This window comes from Pongo abelii, chromosome 9, assembly GCF_028885655.2.
Source record: "Pongo abelii isolate AG06213 chromosome 9, NHGRI_mPonAbe1-v2.0_pri, whole genome shotgun sequence".
Lineage (NCBI taxonomy): Eukaryota > Metazoa > Chordata > Mammalia > Primates > Hominidae > Pongo > Pongo abelii.
This window is the reverse complement of record NC_071994.2, coordinates 742024-766761: the sequence shown is the minus strand read 5'-3', so window position 1 is coordinate 766761 and position 24738 is coordinate 742024. Positions and strand designations below refer to the sequence as shown.

Below are 24738 nucleotides of genomic sequence, written 5' to 3'. Positions count from 1 at the left end.
TGCTGCTCACACTTTATTAAAATGCACCAGGAGCCCCACGGGCCCACTATGGAATGTAGGTGAGGGGTCCACGGCCCTGCCTGGAGCACCAGGACCAGCGGGGCCACCTCCAGGATGCCGAGACCCGGCTCCTCCAGCCCCAGCCCGTTTCCCGGGAGGCTGGGGGCCACAGGCTGGCTCCCGTGTGAACACTGCTCTGGAGAATACGTAAATATAAAAAGTGCTGGAGGCCCCTCCCACCCCTGCCCCGGGTCCCGCAGCCAGCGTGTGGCCACCCCTCCCGGGGTGGGGGGAGGGGGTCCGGATGCCCTGAAGCCACCTGAGCCAGGGCCTTCCAGGAACAGGGTTCCGGGGGCTCCAGGCACCTGTTCCTTCCTCCCTCCCTCCTCCCAGCATGGGGCAGAGCACCGAGGCTGGTGGTGGGAAAGGCAGCTGTGGGCGCGGCCATCTCCCCGTGGGTGTCCTTTTGGCAGAGAAGCGGGCGGCGGGCGGCCTACGCGCAGTAGGTGTCCGCCTTGACCACCTGGCAGTACATGGTCATGGCGAAGGTCAGGCCCAGGATCTGTGGGGAGCGGGGGAGGGCTGGGCGCAACAGCTCCACAGGCTCAGGCCGCAAGCCCAGAGCGGTCCCTGTCCTCAGCAGGTGCCCTGGCCCTGACCCCGGGGCGGGCGACAGTGGCAGAGCCCTTCAACTTCCCGGTGGCTTGCACACCCCACCCAACCCTGTGGCTCAAGCCATAGCACCCTCCCCTGAGCCTTGCAGGCATGAGGACACCCAGGACTTCCTGAGGGGCCACAGCACCCTCCCCTGAGCCTTGCAGGCATGAGGACACCCAGGACTTCCTGAGGGGCCACAGCACCCTCCCCTGAGCCTTGCAGGCATGAGGACACCCAGGACTTCCTGAGGGCTGTGGAGTTTGGAGAGCAGGGGCCACTGGCACCAGGGCCCCGGCTGCCACACTCTGTGCACTGGCCAGTCCTGGGCCACCAACCAACATGGACAGCCACTGGCCTCCACCCCACACCAGCCTCTGCCTCTGTCCACTAGGAGGGAGCCCACCGTCCCCACAGGCCATCCCTGCCCATCCCCCTGAACTCGCTCTCCTGCTTTTGCCCCGGCCTTCCCCGATCGTGGGTTCCTGGGGGCAAGGTCTTTGCTACTTTGTTCCCTGGGCTCAGAAGGCCCCAACAAAGTGGAGGCTGGGAGCCCACAGGTCCCCAGGCCATACCTGCACCAGCGCCGTGCACAGCCCGAAGATGCCCACAGCCAGCAGGTTCTCCTGAAGCCACACCTTCACTGTCTCGTAGCACGGCTGCAGGGAGGCATGCGCATTACGCCAGGGCCTGCTGGTCCCACCCTCTAGGCCCCCACCAGCCCCCAGGGTGGGGGTGTCACTCACCGCCTTCCACCAGGTGCCGGGGGCGTGCAGCCCACAGCTCTCACTGAACTCCAGGCAGCAGGAGTCAGGCACCCGTGTGGCGTTGTACACTTCGAACCAGTCAGTGTAGTTGGAGACGCCACAGCAGCGGAACTGGAGGGCAAGCTCTGGTCGGGCTGAGGCGGGAGGGGAGGGGGCACCCGCTGACCCCGCCCACCTGCCCACGCCTCACGTCGGTCTGGATGATGCTCCAGGCATTGGTGAGGCCCACGTTGCCCTGCGTGCCGTACAGGTGCAAGCCTTTCTTCAGGTCTCGCTGGGCATACCTGTCAATCTGAGGGTGCGGGGGTGGGGGTCAGCAGGGCCCCTCCCACTGTACCCCGCCTCCCTCATCCAGACCCCCTCGCTGGCCCCTAAGCTGGGCCCCTCCTAGCCCACCAAGCTGCAGACACACCGGCCCCATGTCCTCCCAGCAGCCCTGAGGCCCAGGGCCACCTCTGGGCTTCCTCCCCAGCCTGGGGGAGGACCATGGGTCCTGGAGGGACAGACGACAGGGACACAGGTGCCTCCATGCATCGGGACACGTGCAGCCATGCTGTGTGAGCTGAAAGCCAGGGGCTCTAAGCGCTGAGCCCACCCAGCACCCTGGCCTCAATCCCCAGTATTCAGTGAGGACCCGGGGCACCCTGGAGAAGGGGCTGATTCCTGGGCCAGGGCAGGGAATGAAGGAGCTTGGAGCGCCCTGCAGTGCCAGGAAGTCAGGACGTGCCCCAAAATGAAAAGTCTGTTGATGGAGGCGCGTCAGGGGACCCAGCAGCCAAAGGCAGGAGCTCCTGAGGGCCAAGGATGGACAGTGTGATTCACAAAACAAAGTAGTGTTGTGTTCTAGCTCGGAGTGCAGCCTCAATAGCCAGGACTTCATCCCAATATAAACAAATGGCTGAATATATAAATGAGTGACCAAGAAGAGGCTGCTCTACAGAGCAGAACCCCACGGTGCGCAGCCAGGATGGGGCACTGGGAGCAGACGGCTCAGGACACTGTGTCAGAGGGCAGGGGACAACCTGGGGCGCACCCTCCGGGTGAGGGAGCAGTGCCTTCGTGCCCCAGTTGCCACAGAGCCACAGCACAGCCTCCCAGGGTTGCCGGCGCTGCCCCTCCAGGCCTGGTAAATCCACACCCGCTGTCCTGGCTGCCAGTGAGGGCAGATGCAGGGCCACTCTGTCCACACCAGGCCCACAGTGCTCCCTGGGAGTGAGGATGGAGCCCCCAGCCCTGCAGCTGGGCCTGCGGTCAAGGCGGCCATACCTTGTCCGTGTAGGCGAAGAAGAGGATGGCGATGGTGGCCTCCAGCAGGAACACCAGCAGCAGCAGCAGGAAGAACTGTGCAGGGGGCAGGCTCAGACGGGGACCCAAAAGGCCCCACAGCCTCTGCCCCATAGCATGCCAGGGACCAGGGCCATGCACCTCATGGAAACCTGGTACTGCCAGGAAACCTTTGCCAGGCCCCCACTCCCAGAGAGCCCAGAACACCGCCCCCACCTCAGAACCCTTGGCCCCAGGTCCAGGGACTGTGGCTGTTGCGTCCTGCTCAGCCCCTGAGTGTGGGGCCCTGAGCTGGCCTGGGCTCCCCTCCCCCACCCCCATCCCTGGGACAACCCAGACACCCCCAAGTGGGCACAAGTCCCTGTTCTCGAGACCCCAGCCCCTGTCAGCTGCCTTCAGGACACCTCCATCCAGGGGCCTCTGAGTGTCTGGCAGATGCCTCGCTGGGTGCCTGTGTCTTCATGGTGGGAAGATGCCCCAGCAGGGGCCACAGCTGGGCTGCAGAGGCCCCCTCTGCCTACACGTCACAGCCCTCAGGGCAGCCAGCGTGGCTGATGCCCCCTCCAGCAAGACCACAGGCTGCAAGCCCCACCTCTGACCACGCACGCTTTCCCCACCTGGCGGCAGCCCTGAAACTCAGCCTGACCCCAGCCCTGCTGCTCCTCCATGCGGGGGTCAGTGACACCCACAAAAGAGGGCAGGCATGGACAGTGTGTGTCCAGGAGCTGGGGGGCCCAGGCAGAGTGGGCGTGAGTGGGGCAGACAGGGTGCTGGGCTAAGGACACAGGAGTCCCTCACCCCCAGGAGGTACCCAGGGTTCTGGTCCCAAGTCACCCATGGGAAAGGGGGTTGGGCTTCGGTCCCTGCAGGCCTGGCAGGGCCCACACACAGCAGCTTCCTCAACTGTTTGAAGAGCTCCAAGCCCCAGCAGGGCTGCCACAGACCCCCACCGACTGCCTCCAGGGGTCTCTAGGCCCCAACCTGATGCCAGGGAGGCTGACAGACGTGGGGCTTGCCCCCAGGAAGGGGTACGGAGGGGAGTGGGCTGGCTGAGGCGACTTAAGGGAGGCCCCACCCCATCCAGGGCTTCCCAGACAAAGGAGTGATCGGAAGCCTCGTGATTTACGACCTCAGCAGGCTGCACACCCCCCGCGGGGCCCATGGCCTCAGCCAGGCATATTAATCAGTAGCAAGCCTGTGTTTCCATCTAGGAGCCCTTTTCCTTTTTAATTATCTGTGATTAACACTTCCAAGGAGGATAAACATATCCCTGCCTGTGAGTCCATCCCCGAGGCGAGGTGGGGGCTGGGAGGGTCCCAGCAGACGGTCCCAGGGAGCTGAGAGACCAGGCCCCCAACAAGAAGCTGGGGAAGGGGCCACAGTGGGGGTGGAGTGGCCAGGAATGGGTCACGGAGACCGCAAGCCCGTGAAAGGCTGCGCGCGCGTGTGTGTGTGTGTGTGTGTGTGTATGGGGCTGTGCCTGCACTCACCAGGGCCAGTGTCCCATCAGGGGAGGCCCCCGACAAGGTACAGCATAGCATGTTCTCTTGAGAGAGTGACCCCCACGCCGCTCTGCAAATCACCCCCAGCCCCAGTGTAGCCTGGAAGACCCAGCAGTGGCCAGCGCCCTGGGCCACACTCCCAGGTCAGGCCCCAGAGGTGGTGCCACGTCTGGGGGGGTCACTGCAGCAGCCAAGGCCTGGGGACCACCGGAACCCCACCCTGCGTGATCCCACCCGGAGCATCGCTTGGGCCCCGGCACTCACAGTGAGCAGGAGGCACTTGTTCTCCTTGATGGCGCCCAGGCAGCCCACAAAGCCGATGGCCATGACAAAGGCGCCAGTGATGATGAGCAGGTTGGCAGCCGACAGGGACGGGAAGGAGGACGACAGCGTGGCGAAGCTCCCCTGTGTGGCGGCCAGCCAGATGCCGACACCCAGCACGCCACAGCCTCCCAGCTGGGGCACAGCAACATGAGAGACACAGACAGGGTGAGGCCCCAACGCAAGTTCTGGACCCCAGGGCAGAGCCCGGCCCACAAGCCCAAAGCCACGCCACCTGCCAGCCTGAGCCAGAACCACCCAGAGTCCTGCTAAATCCCAGGGCAGCCCTGGGGGGGTGTCCAGGGCAGGCCAGTCTTTCCCGACACCCTGGGCTGGCACCCCATCCCCAAACCCACGCTCCATGGCCACAGTGGGGGAGGCTCCCTTGTGCCTCTGAACCACTCCCTCTAGGAGGGATCCACCCGACCCCTGACCTGGAGCCAAAGGGACGGGATCTTAGGCCCCAGGACACAGTCTGCACACCCCCAACCCCACTTCGCCCTCTGGTCTGCGCAGTGCAGAAGGCCCACTCCAGCCTTTCCAGACTGTGCTGTCAGGGAGACCCAGCCCTGCCCTCACTCCGGGATGGGGCTTCCTGGCGGGTGGTCCCAGGATTCCGATTCCCAGCTCCCGACAAGGTCTCTGTGATGTCCCCGGCTGTCCCCCGTCACTTGTGGCAGGAGAAACGCTGATGCTCTCATGCTTTGCTCCTGGTTATGATTTCTTTTTTTTTTTTTTTGGAGATGGAGTCTCACTCTGTTGCTCAGGCTGGAGTAGAGTGGCATCATCTCGGCTCACTGCAACCTCCTCCGCCTCCCAGGTTCAAGTGATTCTCCTGCCTCAGCCTCCCAAGTAGCTGGGACTACAGGCATGCACCACCACACCCAGCTAATTTTTTGTATTTTTAGTAGAGAGGATTTAGCCACAATAGTTTTTTTTGTTTTTTTTTTTTTTTTTTGAGACTGAGTCTCGCACTGTTGTCCAGGCTGGAGTGCAGTGGTGTGATCTCGGCTCACTGCAAGCTCCGCCTCCCAGGTTCACACCATTCTCCTGCCTCAGCCTCCCAAGTAGCTGGGACTACAGGCATGCGCCACCACACCCGGCTAATTTTTTGTATTTTTAGTAGAGAGGATTTAGCCACAATAGTTTTTTTTTTTTTTTTTTTTTTTTTGAGACTGAGTCTCGCACTGTTGTCCAGGCTGGAGTGCAGTGGTGTGATCTCGGCTCACTGCAAGCTCCGCCTCCCAGGTTCACACCATTCTCCTGCCTCAGCCTCCCGAGTAGCTGGGACTACGGGCGCCCACCACCACGCCCGGCTAATTTTTTGTACTTTTAGTAGAGACGGGGTTTCACCGTGTTAGCCAGGATGGTCTCGATCTCCTGACCTCATGATCCACCCGCCTTGGCCTCCCAAAGTGCTGGGATTCCAGGCGGGAGCCACTGTGCCCGGCCAAGTTATGATTTCTTACAGCCACATGGGCACTGGTGGGAACAAAGCAGGCGGGTCCCACAGGAGCACCTGCCATCCAGAGGTCCACCTCCCGCAGCATCTGTAACCGCCGGAGCTCTTACTGTGTTTCCTAAGTGCTTGTTCTTATAAAAATCAATTAAAACAGGAAGAGGCAGGGGGAGACGAGGGGGTGCTGCGCCCAGAGAGAGGGTGCCAGGCTGCTGGCCCAGCAAGGCCTCAAGGGAAGCAGGGGTCCGCCAGGACCCCCACCTTCAGACGCTGAGGCCTCGGGCTTGGGCCATTTCAGGATGAGATGGGAGATATGTTCCAGGCCTGGGCACGGGGTAAGCAGTCCCCCGAAAATGCTGACCAGCTCCCGGTCCGCAGCGTGGGCGCCCAGGTGGGTGGTGGGTAGATGTCCAGGGGTGCCGACGGTTGACGTGCAGCCCTGGGGGATCCCTGCCCCACCCCGGACTGGACAGGACTTGGGAATGGGCTGGCAAAGCCACCCCTTAACCCGATGAAACCCCTTGGAGCACCCAGACCACATGCCTGAGGACAGGCTCAGACCCCGGGCTCTGGGGGTTCCCTGGGGACTACCAGAAGCCCCAAGTCGCCCCATAAAAGCCTCCCAAGCCCCAGTGGCCAGACTCACACCCCACTTTCCAGACAGAAACCAAGGCTGGGAGATGAGCTGCTGGCCACCAGCAGCTGCCCCACCCCCACCTGCCACACCAGCCCAGCTCAAGACAGGCCTGGGGCCTCCACCCTGGCAGGGCTCACGCAGGCCCCATGGGCCCCAACACTCTTGCCTCAGGGGGCCTGGGGGTGGGAGATGCCCCCTCCTCATGTGCACGCTCACTTGCCCCTCCCTGAGCAGTGCATCAGCCAGGGCCAGGCTGGAGGTTGGAGGCCACCACCCTTTTACTGGCTGGCTGGCAGGCAGGAGCCTGTGCTGGGGAGATGGGAGACAGCTCCCTGCCTAAGGGCCAGCACGGCCGCTGGTGCCCCGAGGTTCAGGCCAGACCTGTCACTGGTGTCTCAGGTCCCTCTGGGCTCCACAGGGTGAAATTCCCTCAGAGCAGATTCCCCCCAATGCTGGGGCCCCACAAGTCCCACACACGCTCAGGCCGTCCTGGGGAGAAGGCAGGCTCTGTCCTTCCCCGGCCTTTCAGAGGTAGCATCTCTGCTTAACGTTCAAAACAGAACGCTGTCTGGAGGCTGCCAGTGCAGGGCCTGTCCTGGGAAGCTCTGCTGAGCCATTGGCTCCTGGTGCCTGCTGAGCTCTGACACCTACGCCCAGAGCCCCTCCCCAGCAGGCCAGGCACAGCGCACAGGGGCGCCGGGGAGCTGGACAGACTGGGTTCAGGAAGAGGGGTTACCCCTGTGCTCTGGGCCCCAGGATTGGGAGTACCGAGGCAGGGGCTGACTTGCTGGCTCTGACCACACAGCCCCTCATGGCTCCAGGGGTGCTGCTAAGGAGCCAATAGGAGACCTGGGCACAGCGCCCAGTCTGGGTGTGCCTTCTGAGCAAACCCAGCCCCAGAAGCAGCTTAGCGGGATAGGTGAGGCTTCCCAGGAGACCAGGAAGAGGCTTGGGGGTGGGAGCCAGCACAGCCCGGTGGAGGGCAGCCCGGAGACACACCAGAGGAGGGATGCATGAGCCTGAGACATGTGTGAGCCAAGGTGCATGGGAGCAGGGGTGCATGGGCGCTGGGGTGCATGTGAGCAGGGATGCATGGGAGCTGGGGTGCGTGTGGGCCCAGGGTGCGTGTGAGCCGGGGTGTGTGTGAGCCAGGGTGCGTGTAAGAGGGGGTGTGTGTGAGCCGGGGTGTGTGTGAGCCTGGGGTGCGTGTGAGCCGGGGTGCGAGACCGGGGTGCGTGTAAGAGGGGGTGTGTGTGAGCCGGGGTGAATGTGAGCCGGAGTGCGTGTGAGTGGGGGTGCATGTGAGCCGGGGTGCCTGGGAGAGGGGGTGCGTGTTAGCAAGGGTGCATGTGAGCCGGGGTGCCTGGGAGAGGGGGTGCATGTTAGCAAGGGTGCATGTGAGCCGGGGTGCCTGGGAGAGGGGGTGCATGTTAGCAAGGGTGCATGTGAGCCGGGGTGCCTGGGAGAGGGGGTGCATGTTAGCAAGGGTGCATGTGAGCCGGGGTGCCTGGGAGAGGGGGTGCATGTTAGCAAGGGTGCATGTGAGCCGGGGTGCCTGGGAGAGGGGGTGCATGTTAGCAAGGGTGCATGCGAGCCGGGGTGCGAGAGGGGATGCGTGTGGGCCCGGGGTGCATGTGAATGGGGATGCATGTGAGCCAAGGTGCGTGTGGGCCAGGGTGTGTGTGAGTAGGGGTGTGTGTGAGCGGGGATGAGTGTGGGCTGGGGGTGCGTGTGTGAGCTGGGGGTGTGTGAGCCGGGGTGCATGTGAGCCAGGGGTGCAAGCTGGCGGGGGTGTGAGCCCAGAGGTGCGTGTGAGCCAGGGGTGCATGTGAGCGGGGGTGGGAGGAGAGGTGCATGCAAGCGGGGTGCATGTGGGCCGGGATGCGTGTGAGCCCAGGGTGCGTGTGAGCGGGCGTGAATGTGAGCCGGGGTGCGTGGGAGCCTGGGGTGCATGTGAGGGGGGGGTGCGTGGGAGCCTGGGGTGCATGGGAACTGGGGTGCATGTGAGCAGGGTGTGTGTGGGCCGGGGTGCATGTGAGCAGGGGTGCATGGGAACCGGGGTGCGTGTGAGCGGGGTGGGATCCGGGATGCGTGTGAGTGGGGGTGGGATCCGGGGTGCGTGTGAGCCGGGGTGTGTGTGAGCCAGGGTGGATGTGTCTGGAGTGTGCAGGACCAGAGGCCAGCTCCGTGGTACAAGTGCCAGGGGACATCCCTAATTAAGAGAATCTGTCCTCACTGGGAGCACTGGGCTTGGGGCACAGCCCCAGGGTGGGCAGGGGTGTGCCAGCTCTACAGAGATGCCCCCACTTCGCGGGGAACCTGGACCTGCTATGGGATGCACCAGCGGCTGGGGGACAGCCTGTGCAGGGTCGTGACTGTGAACACGGCACCCCCACCCACCCATCTTTGGAGAGATGTCCCTCGTAACATTCTGGAGCACAGGAGAGGCCTGGACAGGCAATGGCCCACTCAATGCTCCCTCCAGACCGTCGGGCACAAGGTCACACACACCATGTACAGACAAGGCCATGCGGAACTGAGGGGCGTTCCCAAGCACACAGGAACCCCAGCCTGCCCCTGGGCTGTCCCCATGTCCTCCCACAGTTCCCAGGTCTTGTGGAGGGGCAGACAGGGCACCAGGGGGACCCACACACGGCCCGACACCATCACTGCCCCAAGAACTGGGCAGAGAAGGGATATGGCCCTGGGTCCAGATCACCAGGTGATGAGGGCAGGAGGTCAGAGGGAAGCAAGAGTCCTCAGGAGAGGAGATGGCCATCGGCAGCTCAGAGCACATCCTGGCCTCAAGCGCCAAGCAACCCCACAAGTCTCATTCCAGACGAAATGCCCAGGCTCGGGGTGAAGGTCCCTGAACTGAGGGGAGGTGCTAGCACAACAGAGAAAACTGTCATTTAAAACCCAAACTGGGGCCGGGCATGGTGGCTCACACCTGTAATCTCAGCACTTTGGGAGGCCGAGGCGGGCAGATCACGAGGTCAGCAGATCGAGACCATCCTGGCTAACACGGTGAAACCCCGTCTCTGCTAAAAAATACAAAAAATTAGCCGGGTGCGGTGGCGGACGCCTGTAGTCCCAGCTACTCAGGAGGCTGAGGCAGGAGAATGGCGTGAACCCGGGAGGCAGAGCTTGCAGTGAGCAGAGATCATGCCACTGCACTCCAGCCTGGGTGACAGAGCGAGACTCCGTCTCAGGAAAAAAAAAAAAAAAAAACCCAAACTGCCTGCTCCATCTCCCTCTGTCTCTGCCTTCCAAGGACGCAGACCTCTCCTGTCAGCAGGAAAATGAGCTGTTCCGAGCTCCCCTCGCCCCACGGGGATGTGTCAAAGGGCACAGGGAGGACACGTGCAGAGTGACTGGTGCCATGCCAGGTGTGGGACACCCCGTTCCATGGGGACTGGGCAAGAAGGGGCCCTACACCTCCAGCCCTGGGCCCCTCCCACAACTGCCCCAGCCCTGGTGGGAACTGATTTCCCTAATTAACACTCCACGAACCATCCTCACCTCCACCCAAGACGGCAGGAAAGAGACACCCACTGTCACCAGACGGGCTCGGTCACACACACTGTGACAGACAACAGCCCACGTTGCCACAGACGCCTCACACCATCACATGTGGCCACAAACGCACGCGGTATTGCCCTGTAACCCAGCGTCCCCCAGGCCCCCAGCTCGGTCACACACACTGTGACAGACAACAGCCCATGTTGCCACAGACGCCTCACACCATCACACGTGGCCACATATGCGCGCGTTATTGCCCTGCAACCCGGCGTCCCCCAGGCCCCGAGGCCCCAGCATGCTGGCAGACCCACACAGATAAAATGCGTGCACGTGGTTAATAAAATTACCTGCAATTTTGAAAGTGTTTCTGTGTATGCAGCTTTTAAAACATTTTGGCAGGAAAATTATAGCCTCAAAGTGCAAGAGAAAATGGGCCCCATTCGCTTGGAGACAGAACATCAAAGGCAGGATGAGCAGGGCTGAGGCCAGGAGAGCCAGGTCCCTCTGGTCAAATGCAGCCAGAGGGGGAGCAGCTAGGGGTGTGGCTGGCAGCCTGCGCACCCTACCAGGGTCCCACCCAGCATCTGGGCCTGGCCCCGGAAACCAGAGTAGCTCCCTCCCCACGCACTCAATACAAATAGGAATGGGCTGAAAGCCTCCCTGCCTCACTGCTGCCCCCACCAGGCCAGATACAAGCTCAGGTGGGAGGCTGACCCCGCCCCATGACAGCTGGGGAGAGGCACCCTAGGGATGATGGCAGCTGGGGGAACAGCCCAGGAGAGGGGCTCCGTCCCAGACCTCTTCACCTCCAGTCAGCGGTGCCTGGGGCCCGTCCTTCTCCCAGACATCAGCTCACACTGTCCACTGCCCAGAACCTGTCCCCAGGACCTGCTTGAGACCATCTCTGGCCAATGTCCGTCCAGCACACCAGGCCCCAGGCTCAGTCCATCAGACATTTGCTCACCCTGATCTTCAGCAGCAACTGATGGCTCTGCCCAAGACTAGGAGCCCAAGAGGCTTGGAGGGCCGTCCCTCAGCGCCCACCCAAGAGGCTCGGGGGGCCGTCCCCCAGCGCTGGGTGCAGGTGCTGCTGAGGCCCATGCATTCTCTGCTCTGCCCTTCTTTTCTGGTCTGGACAGCCCACCTGAGCCTCTTGGGCAGGTGCTGGGGGACGGCCCCCTTGAGCCTCCTGTAGGCCTTGGGCAGGCGTGCAGTCACTGGAGTCTATGGAGTGTGCTCCCTCCAGGCCCACGGGAGCCGCGCTGGCCAGCTCTCAGCCCTCAGCCCTCAGCCCACTGCCCCTCCGGCCACGCAGCTTTGTGGCAGATGGCTGGGCTGCCAGCCATGTCCTTGGAATAGGATGGGGGGCTGGGTCCCTGCAGGGGCCAGGGCTCTGTCCAGAGACGGATGCCGGCAGCCAGCACAGCCTCAGGACCCTCTGGGCTGGCGGGAACATCCCCATCATGGCTGAGATGCTGGTTTCCAGGGATGACAAGTCTGTCCACTTACAATCTGTGTGGCTCACTGTGATTTGTTTCCTTAAAGCTATGGGCCCCGAGTGACGTCCTGTTTCCACATCCCCATCTGTCCTCCGTTCCCTCACCCCTAACCCTAAGAGCTCTTCAAGGGCCCCCAGGGCCCAGAGATGAGGAGACCAGCCCCACCCAGTGACCAAGGCCCACCCTGAGGCCAGTGTCCAAGGCAGGGAGAGCAGAACAGCCCTTGTCAGGGGGCACCTGCCCAGGGTGCCAATGCTGGGTCCTACAGGGTGAGTAGGAGTTTGCTGGAAGGCAGGGAGGAATCCAGGAGAAGACTGTGACCCAGCGGGGCTGTGGGTGCAGCAGGGCTGCGTGGGAACAGCAAGGAGGCGGCCTGCCGTCATCAGGCCACACCTCACATCGCACAGTTGTGGCTGGGAGCCCAGGTCCCCCACGCTCACTCCCGTCCCCCTGCGTGGGCCTCCTGACTTCTCTGCCTGCCCCCTGCAGCCCTGAGCTGCCAATGCCACATCTCCGCCCCCGGAGACAGCCCTCTCCACACAGAGGCCTGGCCTGCCTGCCCTGCCGCCAGCTGGGACCTGGAACCTGCAGAGGCCCCATGGAGCCAGGCCTGTGTCACCAGGTGGACAAGTCTGACCTACCTCCAACAGCACCAGAGCTGCCTGGAGCCCACAGCTGGGCAGGCAGTGTCCCCCGACCGACTGCTGCTGCTCCCCACCCACAGGGAGCCACACACTCCCCAAGGCTCAGAGACGCTGTGGTTGCCCGAGTCAGGGCCTTCGTTCAGAAACTGTTTCCGAACAATTGATCCAAAGGCTGGCCTGGGATGTTAAACTCCTCAGAGAGGCCTGGGAGCTGGAGGCAGAGCCCTCTGCCACCCTTGGGGACACTGTGCTGCCCAGAGGCCAGCGCCAGGCAGGCCGGCCATGCTATCTGCCAGACATCGGTCTCAGCTCATCCCAGGGGAGGGGAAGCCAAGGCTGGCCCCCACCACACCCCTCCACCAGACTCACTGCTGATCTTAGAGCAGAAGCCTCAAGCGCAGCCAGGACTTTCCTTTGGGACAACAGTGAGTGGGCAGTGAGGCTGAGGGGCCTCCACACCTCCAGGGTTGACAGCCCAGGCAGGGCAGAGCCAGGACAGCCCCCGTGCCCCTCCAGGCTGGGGCCCTTGACCACCTGGCTCCGAGACTCACACTGCCCACCTGGGGGGTCTCCCCAGGGATCAGCACAGGTGGTGGGACTGAGGGGCCTCCCACATTTCCATTCAACCCCCGGGCCAGGCCAGTATATGGGGACCTCACCCTATACCGCCTCACGTGGTACAGATGGCAAAATGAGGCCCCAAGGAGGGCAGGACCTGCCCGGCGTCCCACACTGGCAGGTGGGACTCCAACCCCCACCCCGGCCCCCCAGACAGGCCCTAACCACACAGTGCAGAGAGGGCCTGAGCTTCCGCCAAGCTCCTGGTGCTGGCGGGGAGGGGAAGGGGAGCAGCATCCACCCTGGGGAGCAGCGTCTGGAAGGAGCCAAGGGCAGGAGGGCGGGAGGAGAGCACTCCGTGGTGGCACCTTGCTAAATAGCTCAGCTGCCTCCATCCCTGACAGGCAGGAAGAGCAGGCCCCGTCCTCTCCCCTCCGCCCCTGGGACCTCCACTTCCATTAAGGAAAGAGTGTTGCTGGCAGCAGCTGAGCTGACAAGGCAGCACAAAGGCCTGAAGGTGGGGGTCCCGGGGCAGCAGAGCCCCCACGCCCTCACCATTGCTGACCTGTGTCTGTCGGCACCTACCTGGGCCCAGGACACCTCCCTCAGGCTCACGGGCCCTGCACCCAGCCTCTCCCAGAATGAGGCTCCCAGGAGACACCCTGGCCCCACCACAGGCAGCCTGCTTCCCACTCTCCAACCTGTGCAGGGAGGGCTCAAAGGAAGGCTCAGTGGCTGTGCCCCAGCGGAGCTGCCATCACCGGGTGGAGGCCTCTATTTGCTAAAGGCAGGCAGCATATCCCCAGATGTCCATGGGGCTAGGAGTTGGCACCAGTGCTCTGAACTCTGAAGGCCCCACCGGGTCCCCCACCACCAGGCCAGGACACATCCTACCTCCCCACCCTAGCTGCCCCAGGAACCCTCGCCACTCCACCTAAAGCTGGAGGCTCTGAGCACAGACCCTTGCCAGCAGCCCCACCCTCCCAGACCCCAGCAAAGATGCCTGCCCGGGAAATCCGAACCAACGCTGTAAAGAAATACGTCAATCAGCCTTCTGGAGCGAGCCCCTCCCTTCCCCTCCCAGGTAGGCCCTGAGGCTGCCCCAGGCCCAGTCAATGACCAGGGGCCCAGCCTGACTGTGGGTGTGGAGGGGGGCTCAGGCCTGGACCCAAAGAGACCTTGGAAGTCAGGAGTACTGTGAGGGCCTTGGAGGGTCTGCATTTGGAAGAAGGGGGGCTTTGAGAACCGGGAGGCAAAGGTGGGAGAGAGGGGTGCCAGGCTGGGGTTGAGGGCACAGGACAGCAAAGCTAAGGGGCAGCCAGGCAAGATGGGGGCAGAGGGAAGCTGCAGAACCATCACTGCACCCTGATCACTGCACAGGAGCCAGGCACGGGACCCCACTCCCAGCCCCCCAACCCCTTCCAGTGCCACAGGACCCCTCACCCTGGCCGCACCTGTGCCACTTACAGGGCTCAGCCCCTGCCCCCACACCCATAGCCACACCCAGGACGGGCACAGCCCCCCAGCTACACACAACTTCCCTCACCCCATCCCAGCTCCCACCACTGCCCACGGCTCTGGTCACTGGCTGCCCACTGGGGCTCCCCCATGCCCTCCCCACAGGCCCAGCAGGACTCCGGCAGCTGGGGGTCAGGACAGACACACGCGGGGATCTTGAGGTCCCGCCGGGGGGACGCCCCTCCCACCACCTTAACCCCTGAACTTCGCTCCTGAGGAGACGGAGGAAATGATTCTGAGGAGGAGAGGGCCAGGTGGTATCCCCTGGTCTCCCAATGAGTAGAAAATGGAGTGGGCGGCAAAAGCCCCTACAACAGGGGGCTGACACCCCCAAAAGGAAAGGAGCCCTGGGGAAGGGGCACGCTAGGCTTGACTCCTGAAATAGCCTCATACCAGGAAAAGAGGGCTTAGCTCACAGTGACTCAGGGCACAGCAGGCGTGGACGTCAGCCCAGGACGGACTCTCCTGGCAAAACCCCCACTCGTTCTTATTTCCCCTGCCCCGCCCCCACCCTCAGACCCCCACTGGGCACCAGCCCAGGGTTGGAGGGGGAGCCAAGGCTGGTGTATGAAGCCAGCAGGGCTCCAGTTTGCTGGACTGGAGGGAAGGTGGTGATTGATTAATAAAAAATAATTGGGGCCGCCTGTAATCCCAGCACTTTGGGAGGTCGAGGCAGGCGGATCACGAGGTCAGGAGTTCAAGACCAGCCTGACCAACATGGTGAAACCCTGTCTCTACTAAAAATACAAAAATTAGCCGGCCGTGGTGAAGCGCGCCTGTAATCCCAGCAATTTGGGAGGCTGAAGCATGAGAACCACTTGAACCCCAGAGACAGAAAGTTGCAGTGAGCCGAAATCACGCCACTGCACTCCAGGTGACAGAGCAAGACTCTATCTCGGAAAATAAAGATGAAAAAGACAGAATTGGATTTTCCAGCCCAGAACAGGGTCCCAGCGGGGTTCCTTGTGTGTTCTTTCCCAGGTTGAGGATGGGGGAGTGTGTCTGCCACGCGGTAGGAATGGAGGCTTCTCTGGGGTTCACAGAGCAAAGAGAGGTCCACCTGGGGGTTCTCCATGAGGGTGAGCTGCTCTCAGAGCAGAGAGACCCCTCCGGGAAAAGACCTTCTTCTTTCTCCCTGAAGGCAGGTGTCCAGGCCACGGAGGACGGGAGGAGGGTGGAAAAGAGAGAGGGCTTCCCCTCCCAGGACCTGCCTGCCTGCCGGGCCCCCACACCCACTGCCCTTCAGTCATTCTGCCCCGTACCCCCATCACAGAAACACTCTGGTCACTCAGCCACCTGCAACCCACCCCCCACACCCACCAGCTCCAGGCCACACCCACACCTCCCAAAACCCCTACCTCCAAGGGACCCCTCAGGACTGGGCCTCACCCCTCCAGAGCCTCTTGCAGAAAACAAACCCTTGGGTGACCCCTTCTGGAGGTGGATGTCTAGGCCAAGAGCCTCCTTGGGTCACACCCGGCAGGCAACCCAGGCTGACTGTCCCTGCCAGGGACCCCCTGCCCCCACCCCAAGCTGGCTAGAGAAGGAGCCTGGGCTCAGGAGGGGAGAGGTGGGAAGACAGACTCAGGCTTCTGGGCACTTGGCCCCAGCTGGACCTCATGCAGATGGACAGCCTCCTTCTGAAGCCCAGAGCCTAGGCAGGAGCTGAGGCCACACCCCCGACTCCCAGCTGCAGGAGGTGGTTCAGGAATTAAGACTACGGCACAGAATGACCTTGGTATCACTTCACCTCCCCCAGCCCAGCCAGCAAAGCCCCAGGCCCGGTCCAGGTCATCCTCGGCCACCCCCAACTGCAGCTGCCCTCCACAGGGGCCAGGGACAGGACAGGGTCGCGGCTCTATGAGGCTTGCTCCAACCTGGCCAGGTGGGAATCCGGCCCCACCTCTTGCTGACATGGGGCTGGGGTGGGGTGGAACCCTGTCCTCCCTCTACCTCAGCTCTGCTCCGCCCAGCACGCAGGGCCCCCCCTGGACACCACTGCAGGTCTGAGCACACCCGACCCCACCTCGGCAAAAGTTAGGGAAGCCTCTGCTGCCGGAGGCGCGGGAAAGCCAGTGTCTCCCGCGAGCACTCACGGCCCACGGCCCTGCTCAGTGTCCAGGATTCCCTTCCGCAGCGCCTCCCGGCGACTGGGGGACCTTGGCGGCAGCCGGCTCAACCCCTCGGAAGTGAGTCCCTGGGCCCGACAGGTCGCCTGCCTGGAGGGGCGGGGCCGAGGCAAGGATAACGGCTGCACCGAGGAAGGGGCGGGCGCAGACGAGGCACCGGGGCCCCGCGCAAAACTGGCCACGACCCGGACTCGAACCCCGACCCTAGGAGAGGCGCAGTGCCCCGGTGGCCCTGTCCGGCGCGCACGTGTGCAATGTGTCCCATCTCATCAAGTGAGAAGAGGAGAGGAGAGGAGAGAAGAGGAGAGAAGAGGAGAGGGGGCCGGGGCGTGGGGCAGCCGCTCTGAGTGCAGGGGGCGGACCCCGCGATGGTGCAAACCTTCCCCACCCACCCAGTCCAGGCTCCCAGCCGGAGCAGCGGTCTTGGGTCCTCCCGGGACCAACCCCACAACCGCACCGAACGCCTGGCCGGGGCAGCGACTCCGACTCCCCAGACCCCGCGACTCGCCGCGGCAGGGACCCCGGGTCTTTCCCGGGCCCCCGGACTCACCCAGAAGAGCAGGTTGAAGGCGAACATGAGGTACTTGACGGCCTGGAGGCAGGCGCGCGCCATGCCGCAGCGCTTCAGTTCTAGGAGGAAGATGAAGGAGAGGTCCAGGTAGAAAACCAGGTACTTGTTGCCCTTGGGCGACGTGTAGCGCGCCTGGGCCGCCTTGGGGCCAGGGTTCGCGTGCAGGCCGAAGAAGGCGCCCCCGGCGTCCCCGGCGTCCCCGCCGCCCGCGCGCCCGTACAGGCTGCTGTAGCGCCGGAAGGGGCCGCCGCGCGCGAAGTCCGGCTCTTTGCCCTCCGGAGAGGGGCTGCGCCGGTACGTGGACTCGTCCGTGCTGGAGCGGCGCATCGCGCCCGGGTGTGCCGGGGCCGCCGCTCAGCGCCCCGCGCCCGCCGCCCCGGAACGCCCCATCCCGCCGGCCGGCGCCTGCTCCGGCCCCGCTCCTCCTTCCGCTCTGGCCCCCGCGGTGGCAACGGGGCGCGCGGATCCGCTCGGACCCCGGCAGCGGAACCCCGACACCTGCCCGGCCCGCGCGCTGCGGCCCCCGCGCCCCCGACCCCGCGCGCCCCGCCCCGCGCCCTCCCGGCCAATCCCCGGAGGCTCCGCCCACGCGCGGACCCCTCCCCTCCTCGCCGCACCGCCCGGCAAACCCCAGCGCTCCTCCTGGGCGGGCCAATCGCAGCCCCCGGCAACGCACCAGCCGCGACCCCGGCTCCTCCGCCCGCGCCGGCGCCCCAGCCCTCCCCACCTTCGCGCGCGGCAGGAAGATGCTCGCGAAGGGCGCCTGAGGGGAATGGGGGCCGGGGCCGGGGCCTGGGGATGAGACCTGGGCAGCTCTTAGCCCGCGACCGACGGCCCAGCCCTTCCCCCCACGGTACCTCGCCCGGACCCCGGCCCCGGGCCAGGCTTGGAGACCTCCGACCACGAGAACGATACGCAAAGCACTACGCAAATGGAGGGTGACCCCGTTGCTGTCTGGTGGCAACTTGGAGCGGCTGCGCCCCGGGCGCCTTGGGAAGCCCTGAGTTCCGGGCGGGGCGGGGGTGCTGGGTCAGCCTGCACTGCCTGGAGCAGGTGTCGTTGAGTCTTTGACTATACGGGAGGTTCCAGAACACAGAAAAGCGCAGGTGTGATTCCTGAGATACACACCCCCCTCCACCAGGCAGCCCCGCAGGAGGCTGGCAGCCCCAGGACAGACCCAGAGCGCTCCAGGTGGGCCCGACTCGGCCTCCGCCCCGTGCTGTACCCAATGCGGGAGCGGGGCCGGCTTCAAGGGCAGTCGCGCGCACCCACCCCAGCTGGCTTGATGCTCTGCTGTTCCCGTCTTGAAATTCTTTGTAATTTTTAAACAAGGGGCCCAGAATTTCATTTTGCTCCAGCCCAGGCTGGAAGTCAGCCTGTAAAAGACCCCACCCCACCCTTTGACAAGAACAGACATACCGGCCCCGTGCGCAGATGTGCCTGCACTCCTGGGTGTCATCACGCCGGATGCGCACACACCTCCCACAGCCAGAGATGGGGACAGAGGCCCCCAGCTGTGCCCCGCAGCCTACCCCACGCCTCTGAAGCCCCACCCCCACCACAGGGCACAAGGGCACAAGGGCCCTGCGGTGTCGGGAAGACATCAGCACGTGGCCCAGATTCCTGGCAGATGACCTGAAGCCCAGAGGTCGGGAATGAGGAAGGGCAGGAGGAAGAGGAGTGAGAGGAAGCTAAGGGAGGGGAAAGGGGTGCCCCATGGCAAGGCTGACCAGCTCTGGAGGCCTGGGTCCTCCTGGAGTGACTGATGTGGGAGGTGGCAGGTCTGGGGAGGGCTGCCGTGGAAGCCCTGGGTGCCCAAGGAGGTCCCGAACCTCTGCCCACCCCTGACAACCTGGGCTCAGTGCCCCAAGCCTCTGCTGCCCCCCAAGGGCTCTGTAGAGAACTGCAGCCCAAGCCCCAGGGCAGCAGCCCATGCCCAGGTCCTCGCTGGGGGAAAGGAACAGGGGGCCCCCAGAGAACAGGAGGCTGGCCTGGAGGTCCCCTGAAGGCCCACACGGCCATCCTGGGGCTTCCCATGGCCCTACCCTGTCCTTCCCCTGAGGGTTCTTTGGTGGGTCTGGGCCCCAGGAATGCGTCAGAACGGCGGCCACGCATTGGGGCCCAGCAGAGACCCCAGGAGCCCTGGGACCCCAACCCTGACAGAAACCCTCACCCGAAGCTCTGCCCAGAGAGCTGATAGTGCCCGGCCCCCTTTCCCTGGCCACGCAGGTGCAACCTGAGGGCAGACACTCAGCCGTGCGCAGTGCCTCCAGGGAGCTCGCATGTGACCTGGGCAGCACTTAGAGCACCTACTCGTGGGCCAGGCAAGGGGAGGTACCACGGGGACCCGGGAGGACCCCAGGCTGACTGGGAGGAGCCAGACCCCGCCTGCAGTCAAAAACACCACCCGAGCCACCCCGAGGAGAGCATCCACCGCCAGGCTAGCCAGTGGCACCCCTGCCCCATCTCCCCTGCGTCCCTCTGTGGCTGGGGCTGGAAGGGGAAGTGGCAGGCAAGGCTCGAGGGTCCCAGGCGGGTGGGAGGGCGAAGGGAGAGCTGGTCTGGGTGCCTGCACTGAGCCCAGCGCCCAGGATGCAGTCCCAGTGTCCCCTAAGACCCCTGCCACCCCCTTTCCCATCTACAAAGCTCATCTGCACACATCACCCAGGTGAGCAGATGAAGCCTATTCAAGAAGAAATCAAAAACCTCACAAGGCCACCGAGGGCCAGGAGGAGCGGGGGCTGGGCTTGCTTCTGTTGCCAAGTTCAGGATTCACACTGGGTTGCCCAGACGCAGGCAGGGGCCTGGGCAAGGCCACAGTGTCAGAGCTCAGTCGGGGAGGGTCCTTCAACACCCCAGTCGGGGTGTTCTGGGACCCTGTCTCCAAAGTCCAGCCCCTCCCCACAGGAGCTCCAATTAGATACTCAGGTGTGGTGTCAAAGTGTCCGGCTGGCAAGGCCCCTGGGCTGGCAAAGTGACACCCAGAGGCAAGCCCACTGCTGCCCACCACAACCATCCAGCCCAGCCGGGCCGTGACATACCTGGGCTGGCCACAGGAAAAAGACCAGGCGGTGCTCAGGGTCCCTGAAGGCTGACAAGTGGGCAGGCAGGTGGTGGGTGCGACCAAGACAGCCCCAAGCTCTGCAGAAGGAAAGATGGGCAGAGTGGAGCCCTGGCTTCCACCCTCAGCTGTACAGCCAGAGATGCTCCCAGAGAAGGGCAGGGAACCCCCACCTGGGGCCAGGTACCTACAGGGCAGAGGGGCAGTCGGGGTGAGCAGGGGATATACCACCGGACTCAGAGGAGAAGACCACTGAGGAGTAGCCCCAACCAGGAGATCTTTGAATCAATGACTGAGTCACCAAATTCTGCTCCTTCAGGCCTCTGAGACAGCCAGGCAGGGACACAGACTCACACTCACAGAGACACGGGGTGCAGAGAACACATGTTCAAAGACGTACTCAGCACGGACATGCAGAGACACAGGCCAAGACACACGCTTGCACCCACACAGACACATAGCAGTGCCTCCCCCCTGGGGTCCTGGACCCCTGGACCAGCCTGCTGTCTGCTTCCTACCATGCACAAGCACCCCTACCCCACCCTGCCTTGGGCTCTGGGCAGACACCCAAGCTCAGGAAGGGGCCTCACGCCCTCCCTATGGAGCTGCCAGCAATGACCCGCAAGGTCCTCCTCCACCATGGGTGCCAGGTTGGGGAGTCTGTCCTTCTCCTGGCACTCAAGGATTTCTGGCCAGGGAGAGGCCCCAAACTCACCTGGGCAGCCAAACACAGTGCCCACTACTCCCTGCCCTGCTGGCTCAACCCCGCAACAGCTCGCCCCCCAGAACTAGCTCTCTGGAGTGAGGTAACTGTCCTTCCAGTAGCCCAAGGGCAGGAGGGAACCATAGAGGCTCCACCCCAACCCTGGCTGAGTGAGAGCCCCAAGAGAGACACCCAGAGCTCTGCAGATTGGAAAAGCCCTGGGGACTGAGCTGCGAGGAGATCTCAGATACCCACGAGGCCAGACGGAGGTCCCCCCCAAAGAGGGGCCTGCCCACATGATAAAGCAGCCTGTCTGCAGCAGCCTGGGTGTCATGCCAGTGAAGCGGCCTCTCTGAGTCCCAGCAGCAGGGCAGCAGCTCAGTCCTGGCCCAGCCCAGACCTCGGGGTCTCCACACAGCCCAGCAGGGGCAGCTCAGGACAGACAGCAGAGCCAGGCCCACACACCCCGGCCCCCCAGGCCCACGGGCTCTGAGGCAGCTTTGAGGAGGCAGGGAGGCCCGCCAACACAAACAGCCTATGCTGTGGGCTTCCTGGCTGCCTCAGCCCCTGTGGGGCCCCAGTGCCCGTCCCAGGCCCTCACCCTGGGGGGTCCCAAGCAAGCTGGCACCCCCTCATGCACACAGAGGAGCAGGGACTGGGGGCTGCACACAGAGTCTGGGTGGCACCAGGCCCCTCCCACCAAACCTGAGCCCTGGAGGCTGGAGACACCACTCTGATACCCCCAGCAGCCCCAGGGGAGGGACAGACAGTCCAGAGGTCCCCTAATCTTTCCTCCTGGGACCACCAAGGCTAACCCCACACTCCAGGCCTTCCCTGTAATCCTCCCCCTGCACTGTTGGGTATTTATCTGCTGGGAGTTGGGGGTGAAGGCAACAGACTTAGGACCCCAGGTGGGGGGCACGTTCCTACACCCCCCAGGCTCCAGGAGCAGCCGCACCTAAGGTGCCATCCCACCACAGCCCTGGCCCTGGCCCCTGCAACCTAGACCCCTACAGAACAGTCTGGGGGGCACATCAGGCCTGGGCAGCTGCATGGCAGGCAGTGACATTCCCAAATATCACCAGCCCAGGCATATGAGTGGTGAGGCTGGGGCCAGTTCAGCCTCGGCCCCATCTACAGACCCCACTGCTCACAACGCCGGTCTCCCAGGACAGTAGGGAGGACACGGACAGCGTAGGTACGGCGGGCAGTGGCCTTGGCTGTGTGCACTGCGGAGGTGTCGGGCACGTGTGCTTGTGGCGCCGTGTGCACCCACCCCACCCCACAGCACCCTGGGGGTGAGCACACATCTGTCCCAGGCATGGACAGGGCCAGAGGGCACAGGTGTGGGGGCGAGGCTGGGGACAGACACCTTCAACACCCTCTCCCAGTCAAGGTCATGCCCGGCCTCAGCAGCAGGAGGGATGCAGCCCTCCTGGCGGGCAGTTTCTGATCCCACCTGAGTTTTACAGATAGGGAAACGTGGGCTGTAATCCCAGACCAGAGTGCAAGTTCAGCTGAATCCCAGCCAGGGCTCAGCCCGTGCTCCCCCTCCCAGCCCTCCCAGTCCCAGCCCTCCCGGTCCCGTGGCTGGCCTGTTTCCAGGGCAACACCCAGGGTGGGAGGGATCAGCAGCTAAAACTTCAATCATGGGTTTCCCCTGGTCCTTTGCCCTGAAGTGACCCCTCCTCTAGCAGGAAGCACCCGGGGGGAGCCCACCCTCTGCTCCCTGTGCCCTGCCCTGACCACAGGAGGCTCCACAACGCCCCCTTCTATAAAACCAGCGCCTCACCCTCCTGGCCCCATCCCAGACCCTCCCCAAAAGCCGGGCCCAGTCTGTGCCAACACTCCACGACCAGGAGAGAGGGGCCCCCACCCGCCCCTGCTGGCCGGCACAGTGCCCTGCCCCCCCATCAGGCTCCCTTCCACCCCCACTTGCCTGAGGAGGGCCAGGGCCAGGCCCAGGCCCCAGGCTGTTCCGCCCCACACACTCTCCGGGGGACGCACCCGCCAGGGCCGAGGCAAGCGCAGGCTCCCCAGGGTCCTCAGGTAGAGCCCAGTCGGGACTGAGGACAGGCCTGCGCCCCCAGGGGCCTCCGCACACATGTGGCGGGGGCTTGGGGGAGATGCACAGAGCGCGAGGCTGGGGCAGTCTCCAGATCTCAGGGGCTCTGCTGGGAAATGGAGGGATAGGAAGCGCACACACTCGGAATTCCAAGAATGTCAGCTTGGCCCAAGCCAGGATTTGGAGAGCAGCTCACTCCCCCCACCTCGTGCTCTGAGTAAACAACTCCTGCAGGCAGGAACAAGGGCGGGACAGGCCCTGGACCCTCCTCCAGGAAGCCTCCAGGCCCCCACCCACTCCCTAGGGCCCACCCTGCTAACATCCGGGACCCCCCTGCCTCCCTCACCTCCACAGCCACCAGCAGCCTCTGCAGCTGAACCTGGCTCTGACCCCAGGCCACCGTTACTCACGGCCCCTGTCCTGCCCTTCTGCCCAGAGCAGGATGTGCGTCCACTCATCCTGGGGGGAGGGGGTCAGGGAAGGGAAGTGGCCTCGGCTCGTGGCTCCGCACGTGGCTGGGTGGGGTATGGCAAATGCCACTGGGGAAGCTGCCCAGGGCCCTGGCCAGGGTGAGAGCAGAAACCCCAAGTGTGCAGTGGATCTGGCCAGCACCACTCTGGACCCAGAAAACCCTTCATCCTCCTCCTCTGCAACTAAGTTGCATTTCTCAGACGCAGCATTGCCCTGAGAAAGCGGCAGCTGATGCCTGGAACCCAACACAGGTCCCACCCCAGCCAGAAGCCTCAGGAAGGCAAACCAGCCCAGAGCCCCCCATGGGTGCCGCTTTGCAGCCCACCCACCCTCCACAGCCCACCTCGCACCTCCAAGGAGCCTTCTTTGCCTCTCACTGCACACCGACCCCCCATTTCCTCACCCCCACCCCAGGGGCACAGCAAGAAGGGTGCTGGTGCCAGCCCCCCCGCACTCCATCCGAGAGACACGGGCTCCCAGTCCCTCGTCCTCCGTAGGCCCTGAGCTCCAGGGCAAGCCAGAGCTGAGGCCTTCAGCGGGTCCTGCCAGTGCACCCTCCGGGAGTCTGCCCAGGGGTCCCCTGTACCGGGGTCTCGACGCCCTCCCCGACCTCCCTCCCGGGTCCCCTCTCCCCGTGCTCAGAGGCGCGTCTGAGCGTCGGGAGCTCGGGACGGCGAGCAGCCAGCAGAGCCGGGACCCGGGAGGGCGCACCCCGACCCCACTCCCGGGAAAGAGCGGAAAGAACGCGGACAGGGGCCCGGGGCGGGGAGCTGCCGGCGGGGGCCTTAATTGCGCGGCTGAGGCCAGGGCGGCGCCCCTAGGGGCTGGGCCGCGTCCAGAATGGGACCCCCGGACACCCCGCAGGCAGAGGCCGAGGCGGAGGGACCCACTACCCGGCGCGGCCAGGAGGGGCGGCAGGAAGACCCGCCCCGGCCCCCGCCCGCCCTCTCCCCGAGCCCCCGCGCCGGACCCCACTTGTTGCTGCGTGTCGGCTCCGGGCTCGAACTCGCGCGCCCCGCTCGCGTCCGGCTCCAGCCGCTCCCGGTCGGACACCTCCGGCCACGGGACCCTGGCCGCACGGCCCCACAACCCCCGGGCGCAGTACCTGCGCCGCCGCCTCCCGCTCGCGCCGTCCGCTCCCGCCGCGCAGCTGTCAGTCAAGCGGACACGAGAAACGCGAACCGCCGCCGCAGCTTTACGGCCCTGCTCAGACGCCGTAGCGCCGGGATGCACCAAGACGGTGGGTGGGGGTGTGCGGTCTGCTGCTGCGGCGGCCGCGCGGGCCCGGGAGCCCCGGGACGCACGGGGAACCCCCATCGCGGCGGAAACTGCGGCCAGCGGCGCCGGGGCCGGTGGAGGGACGGCCGGAGCAG

At 64.4% G+C, this 24738-nt stretch overlaps 1 protein-coding gene across 9 annotated transcripts; it reads right to left on the bottom strand.

The window, feature by feature from the left end:
• Positions 1-24682, bottom strand: TSPAN4 (tetraspanin 4). Of its 9 annotated transcripts, none has more exons than XM_024254716.3 (9): positions 23241-23636; positions 20107-20206; positions 17045-17124; positions 4472-4663; positions 2688-2762; positions 1612-1713; positions 1401-1532; positions 1230-1313; positions 1-562 (listed from the first exon to the last, which is right to left on the bottom strand). In XM_024254716.3, exons 3-9 carry the CDS (start codon positions 17105-17107, stop codon positions 494-496), a joined length of 717 nt encoding a protein of 238 aa, XP_024110484.1. In that variant the 5' UTR covers positions 17108-17124; positions 20107-20206; positions 23241-23636; the 3' UTR covers positions 1-493.
• Positions 24683-24738: the final 56 nt, after the last annotated feature.